At 52.3% G+C, this 13,999-nt stretch overlaps 1 protein-coding gene across 2 annotated transcripts in view; it reads right to left on the reverse strand.

The window, feature by feature from the left end:
• tmtc1 (transmembrane O-mannosyltransferase targeting cadherins 1) overlaps nucleotides 1-13,999 on the reverse strand; it is a 34,122-nt gene continuing 20,123 nt past the window's right edge. Inside the window, exons 7-20 of one of the 2 annotated variants that reach the window (XM_056587881.1) lie at nucleotides 12,888-13,077; nucleotides 11,896-12,017; nucleotides 10,775-10,942; nucleotides 9,713-9,826; nucleotides 5,906-6,049; nucleotides 5,074-5,182; nucleotides 4,682-4,784; nucleotides 3,900-4,035; nucleotides 3,225-3,369; nucleotides 2,681-2,818; nucleotides 2,436-2,558; nucleotides 1,721-1,798; nucleotides 1,343-1,515; nucleotides 1-1,174 (exon numbers count right to left, since the gene is read on the reverse strand). In XM_056587881.1, the coding sequence (XP_056443856.1) occupies nucleotides 1,390-1,515; nucleotides 1,721-1,798; nucleotides 2,436-2,558; nucleotides 2,681-2,818; nucleotides 3,225-3,369; nucleotides 3,900-4,035; nucleotides 4,682-4,784; nucleotides 5,074-5,182; nucleotides 5,906-6,049; nucleotides 9,713-9,826; nucleotides 10,775-10,942; nucleotides 11,896-12,017; nucleotides 12,888-13,077 (1,696 nt within the window). In that variant the 3' untranslated portion in view covers nucleotides 1-1,174; nucleotides 1,343-1,389. Of the gene's footprint in view, nucleotides 1,516-1,720; nucleotides 1,799-2,435; nucleotides 2,559-2,680; nucleotides 2,819-3,224; nucleotides 3,370-3,899; nucleotides 4,036-4,681; nucleotides 4,785-5,073; nucleotides 5,183-5,905; nucleotides 6,050-9,712; nucleotides 9,827-10,774; nucleotides 10,943-11,895; nucleotides 12,018-12,887; nucleotides 13,078-13,999 lie in introns of both variants that reach the window. The other variant, XM_056587880.1, reaches the window with a different exon arrangement.

The following is a 13,999-nucleotide window of genomic DNA, read 5'->3' on the forward strand; positions in this document are numbered from 1 at the left end:
ATTTCTGACTTTCTCACCCCTGGTATAAAACGTTCAATCTAACATCAGCTGGCTAGCATGTTCTGCATGTTAATGCGGTCCGATCTAGTCTAAAATTCCCCGTTGTGCTCTGAAAAACAGAAGTAGCGCTGTAAGGGAAACATATATTTTTATTTTCATTGTGCAATTCAGTCATTGCACTCGTCACGTTCTGTTGCATTCCAGAACATTTCATTCACAACGCACAACGCCATCGACAGAACACAAACACTAATCTCATCTCACAAATCGTCATTGTCATGTTATTCATTGGGGCCATCAATTCAACCCTTGTATCCATGGCGACACTAGCTTATATCGGTAAACGGTTTGAAGATACAAGGAGCCGTGAATATACCTCAGCGGAGGGACAGAGCGATGGAAACGTTTTTGGTCCTTTAAAAATGTATCGTACCGAAGAGCAAACCTTCCCAAACCACAAACACTTCCTCAACACCCAGTGAGTCTTTTTTCGTGTGCCATCGTTCGGTCAACCTCAACCGTTTACTTCATTAAGCTTCACAGATGATTGACAGGTAGGCCTACAGACCCATTATGTAGGCCTACAGTCAATCTGGCCTGCAGGACTGGTACTGGTTCCTGGTCCTCACCTAGACCAAGCAGGACTGGGAGCCAGTGGCTGCGTGTTGTGAGCAGGCAGGACTAGCCTCACCCGACATCACCATGTGCCCTGAACCTCTGATACAGAGAGGAAGGAGGCAGAACAGGGCCAGCCTCAGAAACCTGAAGACAAGACTTTCATTGGCTGTCAGCGTTGTCAATCCGGAGATGCGGATGTGGATGGTGGAATCCGGGTCTCAGTCTCTTATTTCGTAAACCAGTGAGCATGAAGTCTCTCTATAAGTTGTGCGTCACCCCCCAGGTCTGGGGCTCCGGGGGTCTGGGGCTCCGGGGGTCTGGGTCTCCGGGGGTCCAGGTCCACAGGAGGCTGGCTTGAAGGTCATCCTCCCTCCCCCTGACCAGGAGGGGTTCAGACCCGGCTCCCCAGCGCTGGGTCCCAGACCTCCTGTGAGGGACGACTCTGAGACCAGTCGGCATTGAGTCCAGGTGAGCCAGGCCAGTCCAGGTCCAGGTCAGACCCCCTCCGTCAGCCTCCTCTCCAGGCGGTCCAGGTACAGGTCCAGGTCAGAACCAGGTCAGACCCCCTCCGTCAGCCTCCTCTCCAGGCGGTCCAGGTCCTGGTCCAGGTCCAGGTCCAGGTCAGACCCCCTCCATCAGCCTCCTCTCCAGGCGGTCCAGGTCCTGGTCCGGGTCAGACCCCCTCCGTCAGCCTCCTCTCCAGGCAGTCCAGGTCCTGGTCCAGGTCAGACCCCCTCCGTCAGCCTCCTCTCCAGGCGGTCCAGGTCCAGGTCAGACCCCCTCCGTCAGCCTCCTCTCCAGGCGGTCCAGCTTGGCCAGGTTCTCCTTGAGCAGCTTGGAGCCGGGGTTGAGGAGGAGAGCTCGCTGGTAGAAGGTCCTGGCGGCCGCGTAGTCACCCTGGACACACACACACACACACACACACACACACACACACACACACACACACACACACACACACACACACACACACACACACACACACACACACACACACACACACACACACACACACATTCTTTAAATGTTTGGTGTGTTGAAAAAAAATTCAATCTGGCCAGTTCCCGTTAGTCGTTGACAGCCTGTTTGTTCTCTCCCCCACCTTGATGTGCTGGATCCCGCCCATGTTCATCCAGGCCTGTGATTGGTCAGGCTTGAGCTCCACCGCCAGCTTGTAACTCTGAAAACAGAACCAACCGATAGGGTTCAGCCGGGGTCCAGGGTCACACTCCCCCCCAGCCATTGGCGGGTCGGTTGGCCCATTTCGGAAGTAAGAGGTTCTTGGTTACGTTTTAAACCATTGCTTGGGGGAGACCCCTGGACAGAAAGGTCTGCTGGTCCAGACCGGTCCAGACTGGTATAGACTGGTCCAGACTGGTATAGACTGGTCCAGAGAGGTCTGGATTAGCAGACCAGTCCAGACTGGTATAGACCGGTCCAGATCGGTCCAGACTGGTATAGACTGGTATAGACTGGTCCAGAACGGTCCAGACTGGTATAGACTGGTCCAGAGAGGTCTGGATTAGCAGACCAGTCCAGACTGGTATAGACCGGTCCAGACTGGTATAGACTGGTCCAGATCGGTTCAGACCAATCCAGACTGGTATAGACTGTTCCAGACCAATCCAGACTGGTATAGACTGTTCCAGACCGGTCCAGACTGGTATAGACTGGTCCAGACCGGTATAGACTTGTCTAGATCGGTCCAGACCGGTCCAGAATGGTACAAACAGGTCCAGAGGGGTCTGGACTATAGCAGACAGAGGGGGCCAGACCGGTCCAGACGGGTCCTGGGGGGTCCTGGGGGGGTCTGGTACCTGGAAGGCCTGGTCCAGCTGGTTCATCTCGCGGAGCTGGTTCCCTTTGGAGAAGTGGAGCTCAGCCCGGACCGCCGGGTCACTGGGGCTCTGGAGGAGGGCCTGGTCCAGGGCATCCACCGCCTGGGGGGGGGGGAGACACACATTAACACACACACACACACACACACACACCTACACACACACATTAACAAATATTTTACAGAGGCGGACCCTAACATAGACCGACGCCCCCACCCGCCCACCTGTGTGTGGTTGCCCTGCTTGCTGTAGATGGCGGACAGCAGGCGGTAACACTCGATGCAGCCGCCCTGCCTGGAGATGATCCCCAGAGTGATGTCCTCTGTCTCCCGGGGCTGACCCGCCATGGCTAGGACCTGGGCCTGGGGGGGTGGGAGGGAGTGGGGGGGGAGAGAGAGAGAGAGGGGGGGGGGGGGGGGAGGGAGAGAGATGTATTCCTTCTTTAGAAGCTACAGTAGCACGGGCTGTTCATCTTGGTGTAGGAGTGTCAGCATCCATGTGTTTAGGTGTATTTCTTAGTTTGTACAGGTATAGGTGTGTGTGTGCATATGTGTGCTGTCTGTCTGTGGCTATGTGTTTATCTGTGCGTGTGCTCGCGTGGATGTGTGTGTTATTGTATGCGTGTGTGTCTGCCTCTGTCTGTGTGTGTGCGTGTGTGTTAATTTATGTGTGTGTGTGTGTGTGTGTGTGTGTGTGTGTGTGTGTGTGTGTGTGTGTGTGTGTGTGTGTGTGTGTGTGTGTGTGTGTGTGTGTGTGTGTGTGTCCCACCAGGGCCAGCCAGATGTCGGTGTTGTCGGGCTGCTGGGCGGCGGCCTCCCGGTACACGGCCAGCGCCTCCTCGTAGCGCCCCGTGTTGTAGTACAGCGCCCCCAGGGGCACCAGGATGTCCACCTTCCTGCTCACGGCCAGAGCCCTGCCGGGGTCAAAGGTCACAAGGTCAGGCCCAAGGATGTCCACCTTCCTGCTCACGCCAAGGGTCAAAGGTCATAGGGCACAAGGCCAGGCACCAGGATGCCCACCTTCCTGCCCTGCCAGGGTCAAAGGTCAAAGGTCACAAGGTTAGGCTTCAGAAGAAACCACTGGGACTGGAGCCAAAGGGACAGAACCAGAAACACAACCAGGGCTGCTTTCCAATAGTCTGGTCTCTGGGATCTGATTCTCCTCTGGCTTCCTGCTACGTCTCCAGATTACTTCCTCCCGTCGGGTCAGACTGAAGCCAGACGCTCCTCCTAAATCCTCTATGGCTGGGTTCCAAACACTTGATGCCTCGATCCTCCTCGGGCTCCGAGGAGGATCGAGGCATCAAGTGTTGGAACCCAGCCATAGACTTTTCACCACGCACTATTATCACGGTAGCTAGCACCCTATAGGTCCTGGTCCCCCGTATGGGACCTGGTCTTCACCTCCCCCCCCCCCCCCCGCCCCCCCAACCCACACACTCACCTCTTGTACCAAAGCTCCGCCTCCTTGTTGTCATTGGCCGAGCGGAGGAGACGGCCCAGGTTCACCATGGCAACGTAGTGCTGTGGCTTCAGACGCACCGCGTTCTGGTAGTGGACGGCGGCACGGTCTCCCTCTCCTGGGAGAGAGGAGAGGGAGAGAGGGGAGAGGGGAGGGGGGAGGAGAGGGGGAGAGGGGAGGGGGAGAGAGTAGAGGGGAGGGAGGAGGAGAGAGGAGAGGGAGTGAGGGGAGGAGAGAGAGAGAGGAGAGGGGGGAGGAGAGAGAGAAAAGAGAGGAGTAGAGAGGAGCGGAGGGGGGAGGAGAGGGAGAGAGGAGAGGAGAGGGGGAGAGAGGAGGGGGAGGAAAGAGGAGAGGGCAGGGAGAGAGGGGAGAGGGGAGGGAGAGAGAGGAGGGGGGAGGAGAGGGAGAGAGGGGAGGGAGGAGGAGAGGGAGAGGAGGAGAGGAGTGAAGAGAGGGGGTATGAATGAAGAGAGAGGAGTAGAGACGGGGGAGAGGGGAGGAGAGGAAAGGGGAGGAGAGGGAGAGAGGAGAGGTGGAGGGGGGAGGAGAGGGGATGAATGAAGAGAGAGAAGAGACGGGGGAGAAGAGAGGAGAGGGGAGGAGTGGAGAGGGGAGGAGAGGGAGAGAGGAGAGGAGGAGAGGAGAAGAGGAGGGTGTGATCGTCAGTATAACAGCGCTCTGTCCACCGGTAGCTCTGAGTATCCGGTGGCAGCACCAGGTGTGATCCATCATACAGGTGAGGCGGTGAGGGTCTCCCAGCCCACCTGTGTCCACCAGGAACACTCCGTAGTTGTTGTGGAGGTCAGAGCTGTCGGGACACTTCTCCATCCCCCGCTGGTACACCGCGTTGGCCTCGGCAAAGCGCTTCTGTGGGAGAACGGAGAAGACAAGCACCCTTTATCAACCTTTTGTCATGATAATACAGTGCAGGGGGACTGTGTGTGTGTGTCTGTCTGTGTGTGTGTGTGTGCGTGCATGCATGCGTAGTTTGCGTACGCGTACATGAGTGCGTGTGTCTGTGTCTGTGTGCCTGTCTGCATGTATCCGTTTGTGTGTATGTAAATGCGCGCGCGTGTGTGTGTGTGTGTGTATGTGTATGTGTATGTGTGTGTGTGTGTGTGTGTGTGTGTGTGTGTGTGTGTGTGTGTGTCTGCACCTGTTCAGCGTACAGCGAGGCGAGGCTGGAGTAGGCGTCGGCAAAGTGCGGGCCGTAGCGGATGGAGTCCTGCAGCAGGAGCTCCGCCTCCTCCTCCTCCCCCCTGGACCTGCACACCATCCTCATCATCACCACTAAGACCAGCACCATCATCATCATCATCATCACCACTAAGACCAGCACCACCATCTTCATCATCATCATCATCATCATCATCATCATCATCATCACCACTAAGACCAGCACCACCATCTTCATCATCATCATCATCATCATCATCATCATCATCATCATCACCACTAAGACCAGCACCACCATCTTCATCATCATCATCATCATCATCACCACTAAGACCAGCACCACCATCTTCATCATCATCATCATCATCATCACCACTAAGACCAGCACCACCATCCTCATCATCATCATCACCACTAAGACCAGCACCACCATCCTCATCATCATCACCACCACTAAGACCAGCACCACCATCACCATCGTCATTGACACAACTAAGACCATCATCTTTATCATCATCATCCCCACTTGTTAGTGAGTGTGTGTGTTAGTGAGTGAGTATATATGTGTGCGTAGGTGTTTGTGTCTACATGCGTGTGTGTGCAAGTGTGTGTTTTTGCGTCTGTGTAAGTATATATATATACATATACTGCATATATACTAATGTCTGTGTGTGTCTGTATGGGTGTATGTCTATGTTTATGTGTCTGTGTCTGTTTGTCTATGTCTCCGTGTGTGTTTCTGTCTGTGTGCGTGTGTGTGCAATGCGTGCGTGTGTGTGTGTGTATGTGTCCACGTGTGTGCGTGCGGTTACTTGAGCAGGTTGGCCAGGTTGAAGAGCGCCCGGTTATGCTGCTGGTTGGTCTTCAGAGCTCTCCTGTAGTAGCGCTCCGCCTCCTCCGGGTGGCGCGTCAGGGTGCCCAGGTTGTTCATTGCACTGGCGTGACGCGGGTACAGCCTAGGGGGAGGGGAGGGGGGAGAGAGGAGAGGGAGGGGAGGAAGGGGAGAGGGAGGGGAGGGAAGGGAAGAGAGAGAGGAGAGGGGAGGGAGAGGGAGGAGGGAGGGGAGAGGGAGGGGAGGGAAGGGCGGAGATGGAGGGGAGAAGAGCGAGAGGGGGGGAGGAGAGGGAGGAGAGGGGGGGAGGGAGGAGAGGGAGGGGAGGAAGGGGAGAGGGAGGGGAGGGAAGGGCGGAGATGGAGGAGAGGGAGGGGAGAAGAGCGAGAGGGGGGGAGGAGAGGGAGGAGAGGGAGGAGAGGGGGGGAGGGAGGAGAGGGGAGAGAAATATGGGAAAGAGAGGTGTAGAGAGGGTGAGAGAAAGATGGGGAAGAGAGGGGGAGAGAAAGATGGGGAAGAGAGGGAGAGAAGATGGGGAAGCGAGAGAGAGAGAGAGAGAGAGAGAGGGGGAGGAGAGGGGGAGAGAAAGAATGAATTGACTTTAATCGTGTGTTTGTGATTCCCACAGCTTCTCTCCCCCTCTCCACTAGATGGGGCAGCACCATCACTTTTAGTTCTGTATCTTTTCCCGTCTTGAGGATCTCCACTAAGGGCCGCGGTGCGTGAGGCCCGGGAGAGACCTCTCTGAGGCTGAGGGGGTCCGGCGTCCTCCTGCCCCGTCTCCTCCCCCCTCCTCATCCACCTCCCCGCTCCTCATCCACCCCCCCTCTCCCCCCGCCCTCCTCCTCCCCTCTCCTCCCCCTCTCTCCTCCTCTGGAGACCAGCTCAGCAGTTCAGACTCACGACCAGACAGCTCCGCTCAGACACGAACTCTCCCCCACCAGGGCAGAGGGAATGTAAGTGGCTGCCGTGGCAACCGTCTCTGCATCTCTATGGTAACGCCTTGGCCGGGTGCTCCATCGGTCCGCTCTTTGAGAAGAGACGTCTTTGAAATGAGAGAAGCCAAAATAAGCCCAGGTGGAGGGAGACGGCGGTGGTCTGAGGTGAGTCACCGGCCCCTCAGGTTCTTAAATGTTTCATGTGACCTTTTACTGTGATAGAAGGTGTTATTATCATGATTAGTATTATCTATAGGCCACCCCATCCGCCACTGACACGGCCTATTACAGAAGCCTGCTGCTTTAGTTAAAGAAGCAGGCTTTGTGTATTCTACAGAGAACTTCCCTTTTGTTTAACAACTTTATACAGGAAAAGGAAACACAGACATGTTCATTCCGATGGAACCAGGCGCTTTCAACTGAACAAGTGTTTTTGGTTTTTACCCTTTAAAAGGACACGCTGTCACTTTAAGTGATTGAATCGATAGCCGCGCACTTTGTGGTTCAGGTGAACAGAACACGGGCACTGGACTGAACCAACGCCATTACACGCATGATGAGGCCCCACTGACTGTGTGTGTGTGTGTGTGTGTGTGTGTGTGTGTGTGTGTGTGTGTGTGTGTGTGTGTGTGTGTGTGTGTGTGTGTGTGTGTGTGTGTGTGTGTGTGTGACTGGTGTTTCTACCAGCTGCGACCCCAGGGGTTCAATCTCTCTGGGTTTGCCTGTTGCAGACCACATACAAACACACCGATGGGGACACACACACACACACACACACACATTGTGACACACACACACACACACACACACACACACACACAGATGGACACACACACACACATGGTGACACACACACACACACAGATGGGGAAAACACACACACACACACACACAACACAGACATGGGGACACATACAACACACACACACACACACATGGTGACACACACAGACAGATGGGTACCCACACACGCACACATTGACACACACACACACACACACACACACACACACACACACACACACACACACACGTATACAGAAGGTTTTCAGGGCGCCCTGGGATGGGTCAGAACGTCTCATCAGCGTCAGGCATGTGGAAACGTCCTTACGATGAAAGGCATTGTGGGTAAACGGTTGGACTTCAGTGGGGCAGCAGCGCTCTGGAGTTCCACCAACAAACTCCCACGTCTCTCCATCTCTCCCTCCCTCCCTCCCTCCCAATAAACCGTCTGCCAAACATCCTGCATTCATTATTGAGTCATTGGCAGCTCTTTAAAGGGTCCTTTAGACCCCCCCCCCCCCCACGCGCCACCAGTGAGTGTGGGAGTATTACAGAACGCTACAAACCGCCCCTCTGTACCCCAGCCATGAGGACGCACTGGGAGCGTTTGTAAACGCTAAATGGACTGCACTTCTAACGCGCTTCCCCAACCAGTGGCCACTCAAAGCGCTTTCCAACATCGCCTAACATTCACCCGTTCATGTACGCATTCACACGCCGACGGCGGGGTCAGCCGCACAAGGCGACAGCCAGCTCGTCAGGAGCAGTCAGGGTGAGATGCCTTGCTCAGGGACACTTCGACACCACATGCCGCCACCCGAAAAGCTGTCCCATTGGATTGGATGGGCACCAGTAGATACTAGAGACGTAGCTAACGCTGGTCTCAGACTAGCTCCTGGTCTATAGAATGATCCGTACCGTGCAGCGGTACTCTGTGGAGGGTCAAAGTCAGTCCAGGAGGACGAAGCAGAGGAAGGTCTGCTGTGGGGTGGAGACCGGCTGGTCCCAAGGGTGGAGGAGTCCGGGCAGGAATCAAACTACAGACCTCCACCCACCTCGGAGCAGGAGTCAAACTACAGACCTCCACCCACCTCGGAGCAGGACTCAAACTACAGACCTCCACCCACCTCGGAGCAGGAATCAAACTACAGACCTCCACCCACCTCAGAGCAGGACTCAAACTACAGACCTCCACCCACCTCTGAGCAGGAGTCAAACTACAGACCTCCACCCACCTCGGAGCAGGACTCAAACTACAGACCTCCACCCACCTCAGAGCAGGACTCAAACTACAGACCTCCACCCACCTCGGAGCAGGACTCAGACTACAGACCTCCACCCACCTCAGAGCAGGACTCAAACTACAGACCTCCACCCACCTCAGAGCAGGACTCAAACTACAGACCTCCACCCACCTCAGAGCAGGAATCAAACTACAGACCTCCACCCACCTCGGAGCAGGACTCAAACTACAGACCTCCACCCACCTCGGAGCAGGAGTCAAACTACAGACCTCCACCCACCTCGGAGCAGGAGTCAAACTACAGACCTCCACCCACCTCGGAGCAGGACTCAAACTACAGACCTCCACCCACCTCAGAGCAGGACTCAAACTACAGACCTCCACCCACCTCGGAGCAGGACTCAAACTACAGACCTCCACCCACCTCGGAGCAGGAGTCAAACTACAGACCTCCACCCACCTCTGAGCAGGAGTCAAACTACAGACCTCCACCCACCTCGGAGCAGGACTCAAACTACAGACCTCCACCCACCTCAGAGCAGGACTCAAACTACAGACCTCCACCCACCTCGGAGCAGGACTCAGACTACAGACCTCCACCCACCTCAGAGCAGGACTCAAACTACAGACCTCCACCCACCTCAGAGCAGGACTCAAACTACAGACCTCCACCCACCTCAGAGCAGGAATCAAACTACAGACCTCCACCCACCTCGGAGCAGGACTCAAACTACAGACCTCCACCCACCTCAGAGCCCTGGTGCAGGGGAGGAGTCAGGGCAGGAATCAAACTACAGACCGTGAGGCTGTAGACTCAACCCACCTCAGAGCGGTGGTGTAGTGGTGGATCGCCTCCTGTTGCCGGCCGCCATCTTTCAGGAAGTTGGCGTAGTTGTAGTGAACCTTTGCGTTGTGAGGAAGAGTCTGGATACCAGACCTGGACACGAGGAGAGTGATGGTGAATATAGTGATAAGGAACATTGGCTAGCAAATATAGCCACAGTGAATATAGGCTAGTGAATAAAGTGATGGTGAATATAGTGATAGAGAATATAGTAAAAGTGAATATAGTGATAGTGAATATAGGATAGCGAATAGTGAATATAGTGATAGTGAATATAATAATAGTGAATATAGTGATAGTGAATAGTGAAAAAAGTGATAGTGAATATAGGATAGTGAATAGTGAAGATAGTTATAGTGAATATAGGATAGGGAATAGTGAATATAGTGAATATAGGATAGTTAATAGTGAATATAGTGATAGTGAATATATGATAGTGAATAGTGAATATAGTGATAGTGAATAGAGTGATAAAGAATATAGTAATATTGAATATAGTGATAGTGAATACAGTGATAGTGAATACAGTGATAGTGAATATAGTGATAGTGAATATAGTGATAGTGAATACAGTGATAATGAATACAGTGATAGTGAATACAGTGATAGTGAATATAGTGATAGTGAATACAGTGATAGTGTATACAGTGATAGTGAATACAGTGATAGTGAATATAGTGATAGTGAATATAGTGATAGTGAATACAGTGATAATGAATACAGTGATAGTGAATACAGTGATAGTGAATACAGTGATAGTGAATACAGTGATAGTGTATACAGTGATAGTGAATATAGTGATAGTGAATATAGTGATAGTGAATACAGTGATAATGAATACAGTGATAGTGAATACAGTGATAGTGAATACAGTGATAGTGAATACAGTGATAGTGAATACAGTGATAGTGAATACAGTGATAATGAATATAGTGATAGTGAATACAGTGATAGTGAATACAGTGATAGTGAATAATGAATATAGCAATAGTGAATACAGTGATAGTGAAGTCCTACAGGTGACCACCATCTCGTCCCCACCTGAAGAGCGCCTCCCGGGACAGCCAGGTGTGGTTCTGGTGGACGGTCTTCAGGGAGAAGACGAGCAGGAGGAGGAGCAGGGAGAGGCTGAGGGCCGCCGCACCCCCCCGCCCCACCAGGGACCACAGGCGACCCAGACCGTGGACCACCAGGATACAGTAGCCCATACTGGGAGGGGGCGGAGAGGGGAGGGGGAGGAGAGGGGGAGAGGAAGAGAGAGAGGAAGAGGAAGAGGAAGAGAGAGAGAGAGAGAGAGAGAGAGAGAGAGAGAGAGAGAGAGAGAGACGGTGGTGGGGAAGGAGAGAGAGAGAGAGAGAGAGAGACGGTGGTGGGGAAGGAGAGAGAGAGAGAGAGAGAGAGAGAGAGAGAGAGAGAGAGAGAGAGAGAGAGAGAGAGAGAGAGAGAGAGAGAGAGAGAGAGAGAGAGAGAGAGAGAGAGAGAGAGAAGATACAGAGAGTGAGAGAAACAGTGGTGGGGAAGGAGAGAGAGAGTGAGGATGGAAGGGACATGTTAATATCTTGTTGATTCACGACATCTAAGGAAAAAGGTTTTATTGTGGTTGTTTGTCATGTGGGATACTGTGATGTCACGCAGACACAGGCACGCACACACACTCGCACACACACACAAACACACACATACACACAAACTAAATGCCCACAGTGAACAATTCATTCTCCCTGAAGGCAACTTTCCCCAGTGTGTGTGTGTATGAGTGTGTCTGTTTTACCGCGGGTCATGCTAATCCCGTTGGAACAGATGTGTGTGTAGACTAAGAGGGGGGGGCGTATCTGCTGGCTGCAGACGTGTGGCTGGAGACCAAAGGATTAATGTAGTAATGCTGCGTGAAATGACCCGGGGGCGGCCGAGGGGAGAGAGAGAGAGAGAGAGAGAGAGAGAGAGAGAGAGAGAGAGAGAGAGCAGAACAGAAGAGGAATTCTAAAGTGCGGAGGGGATTTCGAGGGAGAATGACATTAAATATTTAACATGTATATTTTATTATAATTGGTTGAATCTTATGATTCAATTTCACTATTTCTGCTTCGTTAATGAAAACTGTATACACACACACACACACACACAGAACTCAGGTGTGTACACACACACACACACACACACACCTGGGCATGTAGAGCACCCTCTCGGCCACGACGAAGCCCACCCTGAAGAAGAGGTTGCTGGCCGGGACGAAGGGGAAGGTGAGGAACAGCATCCCTACCAGGAGCTCCCCACTGGGACGCCTCTGGGGGAGGGAGAGAGAGAGAGAGAGAGAGAGAGAGAGAGAGAGAGAGAGAGAGAGAGAGAGAGAGAGAGAGAGAGAGAGAGAGAGAGAGAGAGAGAGAGAGAGAGAGAGAGAGAGAGAGAGAGAGAGAGAGAGAGAGAGAGAGAATTAAAGCCACCGGGTTTTTTTCTGACACGTGCAGCCGGCATCTCATGCAATGTTTTATTAATCAATAATACAATAATCGAATGACATGTTTTTAATTAACCGTCTTCGAACCGCATATGAGGAGACACAAACACAGTCTGAACCAATCTATTCCCCTCCTGTTATGATGCCGTCAACAACACAGGGCCTTAATTAATTAGAGCCTAATTAATCAATCAAACCCAGAGGCTCTGTTCTGCGCCCTGGGAGTAGTGGGCGGTTCATTAGGCCCCTCTTAGGTCCTCATTCCACTGTCTGTCCCCGAATCACGACAAACATCGAGATGATGAATAAAACGCAGAATAACAGAATGCATTCTATAATGTTATCCTTTATATCATATTACATATATTTTATGTATAGAATTACAGAGTTGGTTCTACACTATAGAATGACAGTATATGTTCTTTACCGTTAGATATTCTATATATTCTATACTATAGAATAACAGTATAACTTATATACCATAGAATAACAGTATAGATCTATACTACACAACAACATTTTACCTTCTATAATGTAGAACAACAGTATTTCTTCTTAATTGTAGAACAACAGTATAAATTGATACAATAGAATTACAGTATAGAATGACAGTATAGACCTATACTATAGAATGACAGTACAGCTTTTATTCTGACCGTCTAGAACGACAGTATAGATCTATACTATAGAAGGGCCCACCTGCAGAGAGGAGGCGCAGTGGCGGCAGAGTGCCAGCAGTACCGCCCCCAGCAGCAGGGTGGCGCCGTTGCGTGCGTCCCCCAGCGTCTCCACCAGGGGGATGCTGCCCACCTGCCAGTCGTAGCACAACACCACGGGGGCCAATAGGAGCCAGGCGTTGAAGGCCAGCAGGTAGGAGTAGGTGAGGAACCTGCAAGGTGGGCGGGATTAGATCCAGTACGTCCAATCACAGCGAAGCTGGGTGTGGCGCTGTTGTGGAAGTAGGCTGAGAGGTGTTCATGAAATGTATTGCAGATCTTGTCCACCGCTACGCAATATCAGGTCTTCTACTTCCTATGAGCTGTAAACCAGTTAAAACCAGGTAACTGAACGTCCCTCCCTTTAAGGCCCGCCCTCTCTCTCTATCTACTCCCATGTAACTGAAGTCCCGCCCTCTCTGTCTCCTCTAAACCATGTAACTGAACGTCCCGCCCTCTCTATCCCCTCTTAACCCATGTAACTGAAGTCCCGCCCTCTCCATCGCCTCTTAACCCATGTAACTGAAGTCCCGCCCTCTCTCCCAACCCATGTAACTGAAGTCCCGCCCTCTCTCTCCCCTCTTAACCCATGTAACTGAAGTCCCGCCCTCTCTCCCATCCTAACCCCAGTAACTGAGGTCCCGCCCTCTCTCTCCCCTCTTATCCCATGTAACTGACGTCCCGACCCCTTTCTCCCAATCTACTCCCATGTAACTGAAAGTCCCGCCCTCTCTCTCCTAACTTAACCAATGGGACTGAAGTTCCGCCCTCGCTCTCCCTAAAGTTTAGAGGAGAGAGTGGCCGGGATTTCAGCTCCATGGTTTAGAGTCTAAACCACGGAACTTAAATCTCTCTCTTCTAAACCATGAAGATCACACTTATTGATCTGAATAATAGAACGGCTGATCTAAGGAGCTGAACACGGGGTAAGCAAGGTTAACCGACTAATTATCAGGAAACAGGATGTTGGTCCTGAGTCCTGTTATTCAACCTCGACAGAGTTTAAATTTAGAAGAACATTTAGAAGAACCATTGATCATCATGAACAATCATCAATACTGATCATTCTGTGGCCTGTGAACAAACATCAGAAGA

Source organism: Gadus chalcogrammus, chromosome 4 (assembly GCF_026213295.1).
Source record: "Gadus chalcogrammus isolate NIFS_2021 chromosome 4, NIFS_Gcha_1.0, whole genome shotgun sequence".
Classification (NCBI taxonomy): Eukaryota; Metazoa; Chordata; class Actinopteri; order Gadiformes; family Gadidae; genus Gadus; species Gadus chalcogrammus.